Here is a 19,816-nt window from a genome sequence, read left to right as displayed (position 1 = left end):
AATATATCTTGGGGGCGATCAGCGCATTAAAAGGATAAAACAAATAACTTCTCCACTTTTATTTTTCCCCACACAGACACACTCTTGCAGCATTCGTCATCAAAACGCAAACTTTTCTTTCAAAACACTCCGGGAGTTAACACTTCCCATAAACGCCCCTCAAACACAGTGATAACACACACACACACACACACACACACACACACACACACACACACACACACACACACACACACACACACACACACACAACTTTACATGGAAAAAAAAAGAGGAGGGAAATGTGATCAGATGTTTTTTAATGAGATTATAACAATAAGTGCTGACTCAAAAGCTCCAGGAAATAGCAAAGTGTGTTAAGAGAAAAGCTCCTGATTGGATGAAAACGCAGTCACAAAAACAGTTCACTAGGTGGCACGAAAACATCCAGCAGCGTTTGTCAGACAGTGTGTCGGCTCGTTAAATGGCACATGACGCAGAACTCTGTTTACGATGTTTAAAGAAGCAAATCAAGTTTCTTTAAAGGTTTTCACGGCTGCAGCAGCTCTCACTTTATCTTTAGCAGCTGCGGTGGGTATATTTTCAGCAAAGGGGTTAAATAGCAGACTGGATCCGTGTCGAATGTTTCATGCATTTATTACGAAGCTACCTGCCCACATTAAAGCCGTCTCAACTCTTTATTGCCACAGAAAACAAACAGCTTGGCACTTCCAGACACATCCGAAGCTTCTCTGGTCGTCCTCAGATCCCAGCGCTCGTTATTCCGGTCGATGTCGACCAACCTTTGCCGTCGCACAGCGTTGAACTCGTCTTTGAACTTCTCAGCAGTCAACAGACGCCTCGTCCTCCTCCCCCAGCTCGCTGCGGCTCTCAGGAAATGAAGTTGGTCTGCGGGATGATGCTCTCCACTTTGTGATCCGCCGGGTTCGCCGACGCCTCGTAGTTACAGATCGTCACCTCGTGCCTGTGGGCCTTCGAAGGCGAGCGGAGAGTCACCAATCCAACAAGAGAAACCTTTACAACGCATCTATTCTGGCGCAGATCATTATAAAACCATTTATGTGTGTTTAATAACTAACTAGGCAGTAAAAGGCTCCAAAGAAAAGCTCTATAATTAAGTTTTATATTCATTAATAATATTGTTTTTGATTACGTTTTTTAAATCCGTTAAATGCTTTACATGTTTTCTTTTCTAATTCTAAATAATTTCTTTAATTGATTTACATCTTTGTTGGATCAAGTCTGAAACATCCTCTGGAAGCAGATTTTCATTTACTTTATACATAATTTGGTCAGTTTTATAGTTCACAAGACCAATGAATTTAAAGGTCTGTGAGTTTATAAAAAAATATCTTTGTTGTGTCTTGATAATCAGGCCTGTTTTATAAGTATGTCCCCCGACCTCTATTTAAACAATAAATGGCTCAACAAAAGTTCGGTACAATAAATGTATTGAACAGACTCCTAATCTGTCCCTTTCTTTTAGTGCAACTTGGCTTTTATTCTTTATTCATCATCTTCTCTTTATCTAATTTTTATTTCACAACTGTTTAATTTATTAATAAGAGTACGTATTATTATTTTGTGCCTCTATACAGTACTTTTGTCAACTGAAGTTGTTTTTAAAAGTGCTTTAGAAATAAACTCGACAAAGAAGTCCCTATATTACAAAAGTGTTTGAATTTAATTAATCTGACATTTCTAGAGAAAAAAAGAAAGTGTAATTTCAGCACATTGCTGCCATCTGCTGTTTATTTCTGTTATGACCTCCTCAGTTAACTCTTCCTCCATGTGATCCATCTTTATTAATTCAAAATAATTAATTTGAAAATTGCAGAAATTGAGAAGCAGCCGGTTTAGGAACCAGATCTGCTCGGGGAGCATCCAGCGCTTCCATGTGACGTCTTTAGGGACGGTGATTATAAGACGCGGGTCTTATAATTGGTTGGACAACAGGAGGAAGCTTAAGATAATTATTATAAGAGGTTAACAGTTTGAGCGGTTGTTATCAAAGCAACTTAGCAGTTTTGTTTTATCCTTTTTTCTTTGGATTATTAATTATTACTAGTTTAGTTTTTGTGTAGTTTGTAACCTTAGCAGACAAAAATGTCCCATTAACTTCCATTATAACTACAGTTTTTAATCTCTCAGCCATACACACAATAAAATCTGCAATATCTGGGTTTCATTTATGCAAAAAATGTTCAAAATTGTTTTTTTTTTGTGTTTAACACTAATAATTAGTAATTTCCCTGTTATGGGGCCTGTGCATAAGATGTTTGTGGTTTTGTTTTATGAGGTTGTCTGGTCATTTTATGTAAAAGGTTAAAAAAATTCCTCAAAATGACTGAATTCGTGGTAGTTTTGTAAAGAGATGTACGCAGAAACAATATGAATCAGTTAAGTTTTTACTTAAGTAAAAGTTGTTTTCTTTTTGGACATGGACGTTTTTGTCCGCTAAGGTTACAGGAGGGCGGTAAATTAGGGTTAAAGGACTAAATGGACTCATCAGTTTATTTGAATTTATTAGAGCTAGGCTAAAAAACAAAAAAAATACAAATTTTCTTTTAGTGTAAGTCTGATTATTTGTGAGCTGTAGGTGAGACTGACCTCTGAATACTCTCCTCTGAGGCCGATGTAGTAAACCCGGCTGCTCTCTGCTCCAAAGTTCTTGGAGATGTGGATGGAGAGGTGGTTGACGTTGGAAAAACGAGCGATCCTGGACAAAGCGAAAGAAGGAAGATGAACAAGAAAGGACTCGTTCGTCGCGTAAGAAAGCGCATCGATGGGAACTGGCCTGAAGCAGCAGACGCCCGATAATCATGTTACAGAAGATCAGATTCTCAGAGTTTAGTTTCTGCTGTTCGTGCTCTCACTTTGTCGGATACTCCAGCTCAGCCGTGGGGTCTCTGTTCAGTCTGAACGCCTGCTCCGGTTCTCTGCCCGTGTCGTCAAAGGACATCTGAGGGATGTTCTTGAAACTGGGAAGGAGAAGTGAAGTTAGTTTAGAGATCTGGGCGGAGGAGGAGGAGGAGGAGGAGGGGAAAGAAAAGAGTAGAGGAAGATAAAGAAGAAGAATGAGGAGAAGATGAAAAGGGAGGACAAGAAGAAGAAGAGGAGACATGAGGAGACGTCACAGGCTGATGTCGGAGTTAAACTCAACACTCACAGTCGTATCTCAGCAGGATGAGAGTCGTCGTCTTCTCCGGAGATGATGACGCCCTTCAGCTTCACGCTGCCCGTGAAACTGAAAGAGACGAAACGCAGAAACTGGTCTGAGACGAGGACGAGGAGACAGAGACAGAGACAGAGACAGACCCCCGCCATCGAGATCAATAAATCCTGAGTGGGATGAAATTTGAACCAGAAACGCTGACTTTCCTAGACCTGGTTCTAACAGTTTTTTATGCATCTCGTTAATTGATTGTCACTCATCCAGCAGCATTCTCCGTAACCGTGGCGACATTATGCTAATTAGCAGGAGTAGATTGATCTTGTAGGATTCGAAAAAATTTATTCCTCTGATCTTGTTGCTGTTCATCCTCTGGAGATCAGGAAAAATGTTTTCCACCGGTTTATTTAACAGCTGTTTTAAAGGTTAAATGAAGCTACTAAAACTAAATAGAATGAAATAACTGGCGGAGCTAAAGGAAGGAAAAGGTCAAGAGAGATCACAAGACTCATCCTCTAGGAGGCGGTGAATGTTTCAGTCTGGACCAAATAAATAATGATAATAAAGTAATGTTACTTTGCTCGTATTTTTACGTGTTCACTAAATCTGTGGGTGGAGGGTAAAAGCTTAAAGCTCAGAATAATGACCAGGAGGATTTTGACTTACGGGATGTTGAACAGCAGCTCTTCATCTGCGTCGCTCTCGACAAACTACGAAGAAAAAAACAGACAAAATAGAAACTCTTTGTAATTTGTCAGATTTTGGTCACATTGCGTCTTTGTATCATCATTTAAAGTCTAATTATGGTCATTTCACGTCTCTTTATAGTCATTTAGAGTCTCTCTGCTGTGGCTTTGAGCCTCTTCAGTCTATTTGTAAATATTATGGATCACATTTCTGCTACTTTACCTCAGATTCTGCTCACTTTCTGTTTCACCCTCGTACTCTTTCATGTAATTGTGGATATTTTTGAGTCTTTTTATGAATGTTTTGCATCATTTACGTTTATGTCTCTTTCTAAATGTTTCCTCACATTTTGATCATATGTTTTATTTTGCTTGTTATTGTGGTTATTTTAGGGTGTTTTTTAAATAATTTTGTGGTCACTGTTAATTGTCGTTATGTACGTTTTGCATCTTATTTTGGTCGCATTACATCTTTTTCTCATCATTTAAAGTCTCCGTCAGGGCGTTCTAAGCTGATGTGACCATTTTGAGTCTCATTTTGGTCATTTTACCTCTTTTTATTGCCATTTGCTGTGGTTTTGTGTCTCTTGAGTCATTTTGTAAAGATTATGGATCATATTTTTACCTCAAATTCTGCTAATTTTTCATGTAATTGTGGATATTTTTTAGTCTTTATATTAATGTTTTACATCACATTTTTGTTTTGTCACCACACATTGTGATCGTATGTCTCATTTTGGTTTTTAATATGGTAATTTTAGTAGTATTTGTAAGCAATTTGTGGTCATTTTTAAGCTTTGCATCTCATTTTTGGTGATATTACAGTTTTTTAGCATCATTTCACGTCTCTTTCAGGTCATGCAGAGTCGGTGTCACCATTTTGTGTTAAATTGTGGTCATTTCACGTCTCTTTACAGACATTTAGAGTCTCTCTGCTGTGGTTTTGGGTCTCTGTGTACGTCTGGCGCATTTTAGTAAAGATTATGCATGTCATTGTGGTCGTTTATGCCGCTTTCTAAATCGCATTTGTGTCACGTTACATCACATTATGATCGTATGTGTCATTTTGCTTTTAAACGTGGTCATTTTAGGTTTCATTTAGTCACTTTGTGGTCATTTCTAATTGGCGTTTTATACGTTTTTGCATCTTTTGTTGCAGAGGAAAGACATTTTTAACTGAACCTGAACTTCTAGCCTGAAGTGTTGTTAGTGTGGCCCTGCAGCCAGGCTTCTCCATGTGGAGGTGGACCCCTGCAGACCTGCACCACCAGCTGGAGCACATCCACGCAGATCCAGACCCCGGTACTAGCTCCGTCCACATGAGGCCCACGGACACGATGACTGTCCAGTTACCTTGTCCCGCTCGTTCCGCTTGTCCCACGGCTTGAACACCAGCTTGCCGTCCCCGTCCCTGCTCTCGTTCAGACACTGCAGCTTCTCCAGGTCGATCCGCCGGTACAGCCCGTACTCCAGGCCCCTCTCCGCGGGCTCGTGCTCACCTTCGCACCCGCAGCTGTGCCCGTGACCGTGGCCGTGGCCGTGCCCGGACATCGTGGACGTGAAGCCGCTGCCTTTTCCGTGGCAACCCGTTCGGGAGGAGAAATGAGTCAAAACTGTTTCGCTCGGGGCGTTTTTATAAAGTGAAATGATATCAGCAAGTTTCACTTCGCAGCGTGAAGCGAACTGGCTTCTACGTCAAGCTAACGGAAGTTACGAACCAATTCCGGTGGTGGATCTTCAAAATAAAACAAACCGTTAGTTTCAATCGCCTTCCTTACAGTGTATGTCTTTAATTTAGTATAATTTCCTTTTAGTAGTTTTGAAACGTATCGTTTAAATCCCACATACACACGCAGCGTAGCGTCCCCTTCAATCAAATACTTTATTAATGTTGAAGGGTGAGACTTTATTTTGAAGAATAACGATGCCTCACAGGAAGTCACACTCTACAACATTGTGTTCATTTTACTTTACCGTTCATTAATTGAAATATAAACAAACGTAAAAGTTGAAATATAAAACACTATTGGAGACCTACAGACAATTTAATTTCCTCATAAAAAAGCGAGAAAAGTTTATGTATAACTTGCATTTTGATCATTTTAAGATTCTTAGACCCTGAAAACACTGTTTCTCCATATTATTATTATTATTGTTGTTATTATATATCATTGTACCTCCACTGAATCAGTTGAATCGTTTATTTCAGAAAACATATATAAAAAGCAACACTCTTCTCCCTTTGTGGTATTTATATCCAGCAGCTCATCACTAAAACCACACAAAACATTTCAACGCAAACAACCTTTAAGGGCAAAAAGTCAATTTTAATAAAAATGACCATATAACATTTATTAAAATCTAATAAAATTACAGTTTTTCATCTACTTACGTTCAGGGGTCGGGTGGAGGGGGAGGGGGGGTTGTTGGGTGCCAGGTCCCAGTTGAAAATAAATACATTTAATAATCATCGTGGACTGAAGCCGTCCTATTAACTTCTTTCCTTATTGTTCTTCCTCCCGTTTTCCTACCGACTCCTCAGCCCTCACACAAACTCATTGTCACAGTGAAGCAGATAGAAACAGAAATACACACATTCGACAGCAAGAAAAACAGAATCTGAAGCCACAGGCAGGATAAAAAAAAAAAGAAAGAAAACTACGATGTGTGTTTGTGAGTTTAGCTCCTTGATATCAAGTTTGTCCTACACAATTAAAAATATGCACAATGATATTTTTTTTAAATATGCATGTTTGTTTTTGTTTGTTTTTTTTTTAAAAAAGCAAAGTCATCCACCTGCCAGCTCATGTCTCGGGTGTCCGAACGTACGTCGTGCATGCGATCAAGAGACAAACACAAGAGTGAGCGTAAAAGTCTTCCAAAGTAGTGTATCATTTGGTCGTAAAAGTAAAATAATGACTGCTCTAGAAAGCCATAGTAAGGAACTTTTTTTGTGTGTGTTTTCAAATGAAGCTCCAGGTAAAGATAGAGAAGATAAAGAGTGGCGGAGTATGGCAGCGGAGAACCCAGGGTTACTAATGTAACCAAGTTTCTATTACACCTGACCAGAAGTGGACAAGATGCTCCAGATAATACTCCAGATGAAAGGAAACTCTTTGTTTGGAGAAAGGATTACAGTCCATAAAAGAAAGAACCAGAAGGGACTGAGTCACTGCCACAAAGGGGGAGACTAAAGTTTCACACTGTAGCTTTAAATTTAAAAAAAAAAGAAGAAGAAGAAGAAAAAAAAAGTACCCTTTTCCGTCCCTTCAAGAAAAAGTTTGACACTTTGGGACATGGTCTTATTGTTGTGTTGTCAAGAGAGTCAAATGAGAACATTTATATACCTCAAACAGCTAGCTGGCTAGCTTAGCTTAGCTTAGCACAAAGACGACAACTAGAGGGAAACCTTACAACAGCTCATTACTTAAACTCGTACAAAAAGGAAGTGTAGAATTAAATTATTATTATTATTATTACTTTTAAGCTCTATTTGGTCAATTTCCAGTCGGAGTGGTGTCACATTTTTAAAAGATAATAATCACGTGGCTGTTCCGTCACCATCGTTAAAGACTGAACAACTTAAAAATAAATCTCTAGCAACAGTAAAAATAAAAATAACTGTACCATCTATACATCATCAAGGGCTTTTCCTTCCCTATCGTAGAACTACTTCATCTTAATTTCCGTCCTAATGTCTTCTCTGTTCATCTTGGCAACTGCACCGGACCATGAAATCGTTTATATCCCTGCCTATAAACATCTAAACTGACAGAATTGAAGCGTTAAATGCAGATATTTATTGTATTTATCGTATGTTCTTTTGTGTCCGGTCTTTGTGCTAAGCTACGTTAGCCAGCTGCAGGCGACAGAAACGGATAAATCTTCTCATGTGACTCTGGACAACTGAGTAGATCCCAAAAATGTCCCAAAAAATCCCCCCCAAAAAAAAAAAGTCTGCTGGAAAACAAGAAAAGACAGCAGACTGTGCTACTTTGTGTCTCCTCAGTATCATCAGTGATTTCTGAACACAAACGTCACATTGTTTGACGTCATTTTAGACTTTAAATAGTTAATTAAAGACCCCCCAAAAACACACACACACAAAAAAAAGAAAGAAAAAAAAAACATTTCTCCACCAATACTGTTAAGTTCATGTGATATGTCTGGTGAATTAAAGTATTCTGAGGGGTGTTTGTGTGTGTGTGTGTGTGTGTGTGTGTGTGTGTGTGTGTGTGTGTGTGTGTGTGTGTGTGTAGAGGGTCTCCAGTAAAAGTTTTGCTAATCTTTAAATTAAAAACACAGTTGGAATTCATAAAATACATTCAGTCTCTTTCACACTATCGACGGGAGAATCTGTTCTTGAACGCTTTGATAGTTTTGGCCATCATGGGGGCGATTTCTGGAAGAAAGAACAAAAGCAGGAAGACGTGGTTTTGTGAGATTAAGGCATTAACAAAAACCCTGAAGTGCGCTTCAGAAAAAGTTGACGCAGACTTACTCTTGACCTGTGGCTTGTCCCGGGCAACGTGTCCTCCTCCTCCACCTCCTCCACCACCTGGTGCCAATGAGCGTGAGGAGCCGGGAGACGGGTTGTTTAAGGAGGACGAGGAGCGGTTCGCTTCACTGGAGTAGTCAATGTTAGCCGGTCGTATTCTGAAAGACACAGAAAACCAAGAATAAGAAAATCTATTGTCGTTCAACTGTGAACTCAGGACGTCCCTGGTGGTGGACTCCACTAATGAGGAATAGATTCATAATAGACAGGGACCAGAGGGGGTCATGCTGCTGATAAAGTGGATTTAAGACTTGAATGAATGTAATTTAAGACATACAATGCAAAATGTGTTCGTATTTAATACTTTTTAAGGCCTTAAATTGAGATAATCAGCTTTTAGACTTTTTAAGAACCCTGCAGAAATCTCTCCTGTGCTTCCTTGTTCTAGATCTGAGGCCACGCCCACACAATTTCTGTCGGAAAAGTCTTGCGTTTAGGTCGACTGTCATCGGATCTGAATTTTTTGGTGACTGGAACCGCAGCTTTTTGAATCCAGGTCCCAGCGTAAAAAAGACAAATACTTTTTTTTTGTTGTTGTTTATTCAGCTTCATACGAATGCGGCCCCTCGTCTCCTCGGATTAAGACATTTTTTTTCTCACTTTTCTCGAAATGACACCAAGCAAAACCAGAAATGATAAAGATAGTTTTACTTTGTGTGGACGAGGCCTAAATGTGACTCCACTTACTTGATGGGAGCTGCAGCTGAAGTGGAGGCGGCCGAGGAGCCGCTACTGGTTCCGAATCTTTCCTGTCGGCGCCGAACGTCACGAGGCGGCTTAGCTGCAGAATTTACGTACGCCATCTTAACCTGCCGCCCTGCAAGAGGAAACGCATCCCGTCAAACTCTCAGAAACGAGTCTGAGAACGCTGATGAATAAAAACACGGTAGAAGCCGCACCCACCTTTGGGTTTGTTGGCGTGTGCGGACGTGATGTTCTGGGTGAGCATCCTCAGCCGCTCCTCGCGCTCGTCGTGCAGCCTCAGGTACATCTCCCTCCACGACTCGTACTCCTGGGGAGACTCGCGCTTGAAGTCGCGCCGACAGTGACGCATCCACAGGTCGTCCGAGTCTTCCATGAAACACTGAAACAAGAAACGAGTTTGAAAAGGGGACACACACGTCTCTCTGCTCCTGGCACATGGTCACCATCTACTTCATGCTATAAGGAGGCTCTTTTCCTCAGATGGTTTGTGTGCAGGATATATGCACCAAGGACACGACTGAAATGATGACAAAATACATTTGCATAAAGAAAACATATTTCTCCACTCAAAAATGACAAAGAAATGTTGGATCGATCTCAACTCTGGATAATCACATGATTAATCAAATATTTTAGTGCAAATAAAGAGTAATTCTAGACATTTTTCTCTACAGAAAATCATTGAGTGGAGTAGAAATCAAGTACTTTTTTAAAAAAATGTTTATTATTTTCTTTTTATTGTGTTGTGCTGCAACCAATTTGCTCGTATGGGATCTTAAGGCTGAACTCTGTGAGGACTAGTTTTGGTTTTGAAATGTTCCTAGTGGGGATGTTTCTACATTGTGAGCACATTCTGTTCTGTTCTGTTCAGATCACTTCAGTCGTCTCCGTCTCGACGAAGACTCCGACTTCTCCCTTTAAGCGGAAACGCGTGTTCACCTGGTTGCTTTGCTCGATGCGGTACAGCTGCTCCGGAGTGCACCGCTCCAGAACCGGCTCCAGGATCTCGAAGGGCACCCCTCCCACCTCGGCGATGGCTGAAAGAGCACAGAGGCGGCAAAGAGTCACGGCCTGTGTTTGTTTTAACCACCTTGGGATAACAGGTGGGCGGAGCTTAGGTAGGTAGACCGCAGAGGACACTGTAAACTCAGCTCATCAAATGTGCACAGAAAACAAAATGTCAGCGTCTGCAGATTTAATATTCACGGTGCAGGAGCGCGAGCGCCACCTGCAGGCTCAGTGACGGTTTGACAAGGCCGCAGCTCCTACTCACAGTCGATGTTGTTCTGCAGCACACGGATGCACTGCTCGAACAGGGTCATCATCTTAGGCAGGTAGGCCGTCTTCGACCCGGAGTAGACGACCATCTTGGAGTTGAAGCGTTTCCCCGTGAAGCCCGCGTCCTCCTCGTCGCAGGCGGGACCTGAAAAGCAGGAGCAGGGAGGGAGTGAAAGTCGAGTCGGAGCGAAGCCTGGAGGTCGACGCGTGGGATGGACGCATGGGATGGATTCGCTGACGCTGAATTACAAAAGTGCACGACTGCGAGAGAAAGTGAAACCTGAAACCTGAAGCTGAGTTTTGTTAAGGCGTCACAGGGCTGCAGCTGCAGAAATACAGAAAGAAACGAGGATATGAGTGAACAGGAAGCTCAGATTTAATCTTAAAGAGGACAGGAAACAAGCAGACACCAACATAGTGTGTGTGTACATATTTAAAACATAATACCGGAATAAAACATCGGGAAAAATCAGCTGTTTTAAAGAAAATCCGCCTTTTTAATGCATTTCTGATACGATTTGGGCCGAACTCTCCCCCATCTTTATTTTATGTCACCGGATGTGTTTGCTGCTTTAGTCACTTCTGCGGAAGACGCAGTTTGGGAGAAAATGTGTCAGAGGAAGAGGTAGAAATCGTAGTAGATAAAAGAACTTGCAAAGCACAGAGAGGGAATCAGTAAAAAAAAAAAAAGAAATTGGGATTAAGAAGCATCTGATTATCTTTGCAAAAAGTGCAAAGGGCTACGTAGATAATTAAAAGCTCCTAAAGAGGCAGTAGTTGGATAAAATGACTCAGCTATTCATGAGTCTGATGGACGTGGGTATGAAACCTGACATGGCTCAGCCAGCGGCCGACGTGTACGAGCGACCGACAAGAAGGAGGAATTAAAATATCAAAAAAAGGACTCGGTAATGAGCAGCTCCATTATTCTTTAACCCTAACCTGTTCTTTGTAAACGTTGAAGCTCAACTTAGAACCTTTTTTAATATCCAACAGTGCAAAATGCAAATTCCAGTTTCAGATTCTTCCTTCTCAGAGCAGCCGACGCCAACGTAGGAGAACAGGTGGTGGTGGTGTCAGCGGTAAATGATGGAAATGAACAGGTTTCTCCTCCCAGTCTTTAACTTTATGAAACTCATGTGAACAAAGCAGAACACGCCTCCTTTAACTTGTTTCCCTGTCATTTTCAAATTACTTTCCCCATCAATGTTAAACCTTAAATACTCTATTTTGTATGAGAGACCTTCTTTAAATTATCATAACTACGTTTCTTCATTATTATAATCATTATAAACCTGATAAACACTATTTTCCAAACACGTTTGTCGCTCTGACAGAAGATTTAAGGGGACGTTAAGTGTCTGAGGTGAGGTCTCTACCTTTGCGTCTCTGCGGGGACAGCGGCGTGACGTCGATGGAGGGCAGCGGCCTGTAATTTGGCTGAATCGCTGGCAGGGGGATGTCGGGAAGAGCCGGCACAGCTTCTACGACCTGGACACGTTAAAAATGAGCTTCAGTAAACGGGCACGGTCAGAAGAAATTAAAATCAATCTTCTCCTTCGCCCCAAAAGACACAGGAGCACAAAACAGACTTAAAAAATAGCTTCTGTAAGACGGACATCAGGCTGACAAAACATCCGCTCGCTCTGCAGTCTCTAGTGCATCTGTCTTTCTATTGATAATAAATGAAGACAAATGAAAAGTGAGTTGGCGGCAGAAACGCAGCCCATGAATACTTTTAATTAAGCTATTGGCAGAGGATTGTTAGCGTAGTTTAGCACCAGACTGGACAAACCTCTGTCTCTCCTTCTAATATTATCCAATTAAAGTACATTTCACATAACTTTAGTTATAAAATTAAAAAAAGACTGTAAAGACAGAGAAGTGGCTACTGACACAAGAGTTGTGGGCTTTAAATAAACGCAGGTGGTTGTTTACAATCTTTATAGAGCTGCTAAACTAACCACTGTTACGTATGAAAGTTTTCCTTTAAAACTCATCATAACCACTATGTTTGTTTCTGTTACAGCCTGTAAACCTGAATTAACCTCTGATAAGGTCTGACACAATCTTTAAAGTCTATAAAGCTCTTCTTCTTCTTTCCCCTCCTCTTATACCGAGCTCCTGTTGCTAGGTAACGGGAATCTACAAAATAAAAGCGTGTTTTGTTTCCTGGAGTGAAACAGCAACAGGGTTCAGGGCCGAGACAAGTCCTCGCAAATCAGACGCAAAACTGAATGTAATCGTCTTCGGTCTCATAAATTACCTTATTTATATATTTAAGTTTGGACTGAATACACGATTTGAAACTGTTGAGATTAAAATGAATGATGAAATTATGCTGCAATAAAAAGCTGTTCCAACTCCAAGATAAAATACAAGTTATTTGATAAAAAGTTAGATTTTAATTACGTGATTCATGTTTACAAGATAAACAGTTTCTCACCCTCTTGCGTTTCTCTGGCGTCGGTGCAGCCGCCGATGAACCGGAGGCCGAGTGAGGCCTCTTGGAGCTCTGGGCGCCGTTGGCTTTGCTCGCCTTGGAGGAGGAGGAGGACGACGAAGACGTGGAGAAGGAGACGGGCGGCGGCGGCGAGCGGCTGCGATGGGAGTTCGACACGGACGAGGAGGAGGAGGAGGAGTGAGACGGCCGGCCGTGTGACGACGACGACGTTGTCGGCGGCTTCTTCTTCTTCTTGACGACCGTCGGGGCGTCGTACGTGAGGAAGGACTCGAAGGACATGGTGGGGGTCTCGAAGTCCTCTTCCTCGTCTTTAGGCGGCGAGTCCTTCGGTGCTCGTGGTCGCCCTGGAAACGCAGATCAAACTCTAACAATTATTTTTAGATCATTAATTAATTATTCTGTACATAAAATGTCAGAAGGTGATGAAGTCAGCAAACACACGCATCAAATCCTCTGATTAATTTTACAAATATGTGATATTTTAACAGTGAAATTTAAATTTAATACAAATTAAATTAGCTTGAAATGTCTATAAAGTTCCTAAACAATGAATTGACAGCACATAGTTTTGACTTGATTTTGTTTTTCCCCTCTTCCTGTCAGTTATCTCCGCTATCAGGATGTAAGTGTCATTTGCGGCTCAATTCTCTGATTATTGCTTCGTTTGTTTCTGATGCACAGAGCTGCACAAATGACCACACTGTCAAACCATTAGCTCCTGCAATACACAAACGTTGGCGATAAGCGGCGGTTTTACGAGCTCCCACGAGAGTCCAATGTTTAACTGTAAATTTAAGACCTCACGTAAGAACATCAACGACCCACGTCGCTGTGATTTTGACTCCTCTACTACGTTGTAAGGCCGAGGGTGTTTGCTCCACTCACCCTCGTCTCCCCCTCTCTTCCTCTCCTCCCTCCGGCCGTCGTGTGCGTTCGTCTTCCTGTTGTGTTTTGCCGACTTCTGTACCGGACTCTGCTGCCTCTCTCTGTCTCCGTTGCGTTTCTTCCCTTCGCTCCCTCCGTCCCGGTCGCCGCTTGTCGGCGCGTGGCGCTGCCGCCACCGCTCCTCCTCCTTGTTCCTCTCGCCGCCGCCGCCGCCGCCGTGGTGGTGGTGGCTGTGGTGGTTCTTGCTGGGCTCTCTGTTTGGTTTGGTGTGGCGGGCATCTACGCGAGGAGGAGGAGGAGGAGGAGGAGGAGAAGGAGGAGGAGGGCTGGGCTCGGGGCTCTCGTACTCGTCTGACTGATACCCTCCTCGCTGCGGGGGGCTGTACTGGTCGTGTCGGGGAGGCGATGGCGAGTAGTTGGTGTGGTAGCCTCTCTCCTCCTCCTCCTCTTCCTCCTCCTGCTGCTGTTGCACCTCCTCCTCCTCCTCCTCCTCCTCCTCCATGTAGGTGCGCTCCTCCTCAGGAGACGGCTCTCGGGGACGTCTGTGGCCGCCTGCGTCGTGGCCTCGAGAGTGTGTGTGCGAGCGGGAGGCCTCTTTGGCGTTGGGTCTGAGGAGCAAACACAGGGGACAGAGGTTACGACCGCACGGAGCGCGCTCGGTTGTCATGGACGCAGCCAATCACACGACCCACCTCTGGTTTCTTGTATTTAAACTGGGGCTGTCAAAATGAACACGGGTTAATCCGTCATCATGATTAATCTGAATGTGACTCTGAACGTCTCTGGCGGCGAGTTAAAGGATTCGGTTTGTCCAAATAAAGTTACATGAACAAATGTGCAGTTGATCCAGTAGTGACAGGAAGCAGAACCAACCCATAAAGATGGAAGATGCTAAACAGCGCGTTAGTCCTCTCCGTGGGACATTTGAGGACAAAAAGACGGAACAGTGGACCCACATAAAGTATTATCACACTCTGCAGGTTTTCTTTACACCGAAGCACTTTCTGCTTAAAAAATACCACAGTAACACGAAGCACACGTCAGTCTGAGATTCTGCTAGCACCCGAGCTAATGCAACAAACCAACACAAAAACACAAAGACGAGCTGGTAATACTGGCTTACAAATATGTGTCCACTCCTGCAACCACTGTTCCATTAAAAAAAAAAAGCTCTCCTCTCGTTGGACAATGTCAACAAGTTAGTTTGTCTCAGTAGCTGCTGAAAGTGGAGGAACATGGACACGTTAATCAGGAGAAATGTTAAAAAAAAAAAAAGAGACAAAAAGTTGTTTCAAGTCGTTTTGTTGAAACTGTTGAAGGTTGTTTAATAAACCCACGTATATTATTTTCTTTCTGGAGCCTGTTTTCTCATGCAAAATGAAATGCGATTAACATAGATTAAAAATTAACGATATTTAATCGCGATTAATCGAAGTTAATCCACAGCAAACCCGTTAGACAGCGCTAATTTGAGGATAAACTGTACAAACAAACATAAATAAAAGTACACAGAAACAAACGACCTCTGTGAGTAAATGGCAAACAGGTAAAATATCTTGTTTTACATGATTTACATTCGCTGGCCAATTCATTAGGTACGCTAGAGAAAACTATTCAGCCCAGCACTAAATCACTGTTTCATCAGAAACTGAACCAGGGACGTGTGATTATCATCAAAAGTAATGACGATAAAATAAATTATACCATTAGTCCATTGGTCTGTGATTTACATGTAGTCATTTTGATCATTTTTATAAAATCGCCGACGATACGTATTTGAGAGACGCAAGTGACCTAGAATTGTGCAATTTGTCACAAACTGAGTTAGTGCCCATGACTAACGCTCTGAATGTCACCAATATAATGGTTGCACACACTTTTATCATATGTCATCATTTTCCATAACATAGTTCAGGGGTGTCAAATTCTTTTTGGTTCAGGGGCCACAAACAGTCTAAATTGAACCAGAACCATCAGAATATAGAGATTTAACAGCTCAATTTTACTATTGGCTATATAATATATATTTGATTCAATTGACAATTAATTTTTAAACTCAAATATTTCCATCTGTGTCTGTTCTCTCATGTTGAATGAGTATTTGTTCAACATGAGAGTCATGAAGAAGGATTTAGTTCAATTTATTTCCCACTGACGGACCCGATAAAGTGGCGAGTGATTGAATATCGAGTCACGTGTGCGTAGAAGCTACCTTTCTGCAGACTGAGGAACGAGTTTCTTCCATTTGGCTACGAGGCATTTGGCCACTTCTCCAGCTGCTTCGTGTTTCCTGAACGAGTTCACCGCCTTCCCCACTCCAGTTTCCTACCGGAGGAGAAAACAATTCGTCAACAAGCATCGTCTGATTGGGTGCGAGACGTGTTCGGATCTGACTGAGCGACGCATTCTTGTTCTGATTTGTGCTCAGGGCACTGAGGATTAAATAATTTCCATGTAATCTTTCGTGTAAAACAGCTCCTTACCACCAGTATGTCCACTGTCATCGGAAGCTCCCCCAGTCTTTTGAGAGTCTTCAGGAGCTGGAAACAAATAAATAAATAAACATTAATGCAAATAGGTTGCTCTGGTTTCAATGAATCCTGCTATAGATGCTGTTGTTTGGTGTTTTCCCAGATTTAGAGACATGATGTGGAGCTCAACAAACTAAATTAATCCTAATATAACAGTCCTGCTCTAAGTTGTAGCTTTGTGACTGTTTTCATGTTTGGTTTATATTGATTCAGTGTCAGAAAAGGTTGTAATTGATCTGGATGATTATTTTGGAGGAAACTAATGCTCAATATTCATGAAGATTAGATTTGGTGCAGGACGGTTGTATTAGAAGACGCTCCTGTAGTTTAAATGCTTAAAGCAATCGTACAAACTTGTGCCTGACAGCCACAGCTGAGGGAGAACCGACTCTCGCTTTCTAGCTATAAATGGAGTTGACAGAAAAAGCGAGTCGGCCTAGTTAAGACTTTATTTTACGTTAAGTATTCTGAGCAGGATATTTAACAGAACATAAATACTAGTTTATTGAAACTGTATTTGTATTTGTAATATTGTTTGGGTGGAAACAAAAGCAGATCACAGTGAGTATTTTTTAATTCTTTATATCTGGAAGCGTTAACTACTTTTAAGACGTAAAGTTCTCAATCACGATCGATAGACAATGAAATAACAAAAACAATAAATGTTTTGTTGAGCCTTCCATCCACCCCCATCTCCTCTCTGCGTGGACTTTGTGACTTCACCTACTTATTTGGTCCAAAATATCATTTTGCTGATAACACCTGAATGCATCTCTAGTATTTTTAGTTCATCATGTGTCTACTTTTACTGAAAATACTTGTTCCATCTCATCTTACACTGAGCAGCCATAACATTACGACCTCAAACAGGTGAAGTGAATACTCTGATTATCAGGTGGTGGCAGCGAGTGAACATTTTGTCCTCAAAAGTTCATGTTAGAAGCAGGAAAGTCAGACAAGTGGAAGGATTTGAGCAACTCTGACAAGGAACAAATTGTGATGGGTGGACGACTGGGTCTGAGGACGTCCAGAACGGTAGCTCTTGGTCATTATCTTTCAACAACGGTCCACGGAAGGAACAGAACCGGAAACAGTAATATAATCCAAAAGATGAGCTACTGTAGCTCAAGTTCTGATTCCAAATGAATCGTACTCTAAAGACGTATTAATGGCCTAAGATTTAATTTAATTTCTGATAGAAAGGAGAACTCAGTCCACTGATGAAACTCCTACAGTCGACATGTGTGAGTCAAAACTGGACCAGTGAGCGAAGGAGGACGAATTAATCCTGCTTTTCTTTAAATCACAAGGATAGTTGGTCTGCAACTTGTTTTTCAATCACTTCATTGGTCGGTGGTTTTAATGTTCTGGCTGATCTGTGAAAATATAAGTGAACTAAATTACAATGAATGCATATTATTACTGAAGATAGGACGGAGACGCTCGGTCTAATCGTCTGTGTGTTGTCCCTTAAAAAAAAAACAAAAACAAATCTTCACGGTGACTAGAATTCATTCATTTTAAGCCCGAGCGATTTGTTTACAGGTTTACAGCTTCAGCCGCACATGCACATCAAGTAACCAGAGTCGCTGGCTACAATCTCTTGTAACACAGCTTTCAGATTTGTAGTTGTGTTTGCATGCCTCTTTTAGAAAAACCTAAAAATGTAAATATAACTGATTGACACTGCAAACAGAAGCAGCCCTGCAGCACGGAGGGTGAATTATATCAAGGCCTTACATGGCACATCTGCAGAAAAATCTAACTTATCACTGACGCTAATGGTTTTTAATTTAAACTTTTATTAATTAAAAATATCGCTTCTCATCTGTGGAAACCTGCAACACACACACACACACATACACCAGGTTTGCTTTGTTACATGTCACCAGTAAACAAAGGCGAGTCCGGACACTAATAAATATCCTTTAAACGCTTTTAATTTTGAGCTCTTTGACAGCAGACGTGTTTTAATTAAAAACATAAACGTGGTTTAGGTTTGGTTTTAACCTGCAGCGGTGCAACATTAGAGGCCTCCTCTGTCAGCATTTAGCTTCACGGCTAACGGCTAACTACTCGGGACGCGAGTTTAGCTTCAGTTATGAAATACTTAGTCTTTCTGGGCTCGTTATTTAGATAAGTGATAGAAATTATGCACGCATGTGGAAAACCAAGCTGTCAGCTAAGAGTCTGGGCTAAAAACGAGTGTTAAATAAGTACATTTTAACAAGTTAAAACCCCTTAATTATAGTGACGTCTCAAACGGTGCCTTCATAGGCTGTCGGAAATGTTGGAACAGGTGAATTGACTCATAATTGTCTTTAAGTAAAAACAAAACAACAATCCCTACTAATATTATTTTTTATTTTACTACAAAGAAGAAGATGAAGTAGATTTATCCATTAAGCTCCTGACTACAATACATTTCATTCAATTTCTAACACAAACGAAATCGAAAGAGATCCCAAAATATGTCAGTGTTGTTAATTGTCGTCACATAAGAAGCAAAAATGTGTTATTAGTAATGTCCTGTGTTGTGTCGTGTTCTTACTGGGCTCTACTATCCTGTCCCTTGTCTTATCATGTGAGGACTGCGGATGCAAATTTGCATTGCTGCTGTAATCGGGCATTTACATCTATTGTCGTCTGAAGTTCATTCATACACGCACACTGTCCCCATCAAATAAATAAACAAATACTTAGATAGCCTTGACTTTATTTGTATATTCTAAATTTCTTCCACTGTAGTTGTATTTTATTCATTTCTTAATCTTTTTGTTTGAACATTTATTAAATATGAATAAACTAAGATATTGGTTGAAACTGTAGCTTCTTCTGTGAATATTTTGCTTTTTACTTGTGGCAGTTTTAGTGCTAACGAATAGTGAATATATTTAACTAACAGAAAAATAATTAATGGCCTTTACAGCAGATAATTGCTTTTAAAAACACCAAACACTTTGAGATTAAAACAACAAAAGAATTCAGCAACCGATTTAAGGTCACTTATCTAATTACAAATATAATAATCTTATAATTTAAGATTAGTAGTTCAAATCACATGAGGAATTTATTGCCACTAGATTTATTTTTTATTATTTCTTCTGGATCAAAACTATTTCACGTATATGAATGTTGTACTCTGAGGAATCTCAGAATTACGGAGGTAGACGGCGGGTTGTGAAGGCAGCATTTAAAAAACCGTTGCGACTTTCGTGGAGCTGCGTGTCGGTGGCTTCGTGACATTTCGTGGCTTCGGCCAGATTTTGACACAAGTTCGGTGCTAATCGCCAAATCTGTCCGTATCCGCCCGGTCGGTTGTTACCTTTCGAGGCTCCGGATTCTCCAGGAGCCGGGACTGAAGTCTCTCCACTGTTTCCAGCAGTTCCTCCGCCATTACTGCTGGTTCCCCCTTCTCTTCTTCGCTGGATTTTATTATCAGACGGAAATAGAGGAGAGGAGCGCCACGGCTCCCCTGGTGGGCTGGAGAGGAACGACTCTTTTAAAAAAATAAAATAATAATAACAATAAACAAAG

At 41.2% G+C, this 19,816-nt stretch overlaps 2 protein-coding genes across 2 annotated transcripts; both read right to left on the bottom strand.

The window, feature by feature from the left end:
- Positions 1–282: 282 nt before the first annotated feature.
- pithd1 (PITH (C-terminal proteasome-interacting domain of thioredoxin-like) domain containing 1) lies at positions 283–5,556 on the bottom strand. Its single transcript, XM_047604337.1, has 6 exons — positions 5,212–5,556; positions 3,839–3,882; positions 3,170–3,247; positions 2,877–2,981; positions 2,611–2,719; positions 283–972 (listed from the first exon to the last, which is right to left on the bottom strand). Exons 1-6 carry the CDS (start codon positions 5,407–5,409, stop codon positions 871–873), a joined length of 636 nt encoding a protein of 211 aa, XP_047460293.1. The 5' UTR covers positions 5,410–5,556; the 3' UTR covers positions 283–870.
- Positions 5,557–6,045: 489 nt separating this feature from the next.
- eloa (elongin A) lies at positions 6,046–19,713 on the bottom strand. Its single transcript, XM_047604298.1, has 12 exons — positions 19,605–19,713; positions 16,232–16,288; positions 15,961–16,073; positions 13,749–14,356; positions 12,846–13,207; positions 11,779–11,890; positions 10,395–10,544; positions 10,061–10,158; positions 9,320–9,500; positions 9,104–9,233; positions 8,360–8,514; positions 6,046–8,260 (listed from the first exon to the last, which is right to left on the bottom strand). Exons 1-12 carry the CDS (start codon positions 19,674–19,676, stop codon positions 8,199–8,201), a joined length of 2,100 nt encoding a protein of 699 aa, XP_047460254.1. The 5' UTR covers positions 19,677–19,713; the 3' UTR covers positions 6,046–8,198.
- Between the last annotated feature and the right edge of the window lie 103 nt (positions 19,714–19,816).

The sequence above is a fragment of the Mugil cephalus genome, chromosome 14, assembly GCF_022458985.1.
Source record: "Mugil cephalus isolate CIBA_MC_2020 chromosome 14, CIBA_Mcephalus_1.1, whole genome shotgun sequence".
In the NCBI taxonomy this organism is placed as follows: domain Eukaryota; kingdom Metazoa; phylum Chordata; class Actinopteri; order Mugiliformes; family Mugilidae; genus Mugil; species Mugil cephalus.
Note: the sequence above shows the minus strand (reverse complement) of the source record. Positions and strands in the feature narration are given on the sequence as shown.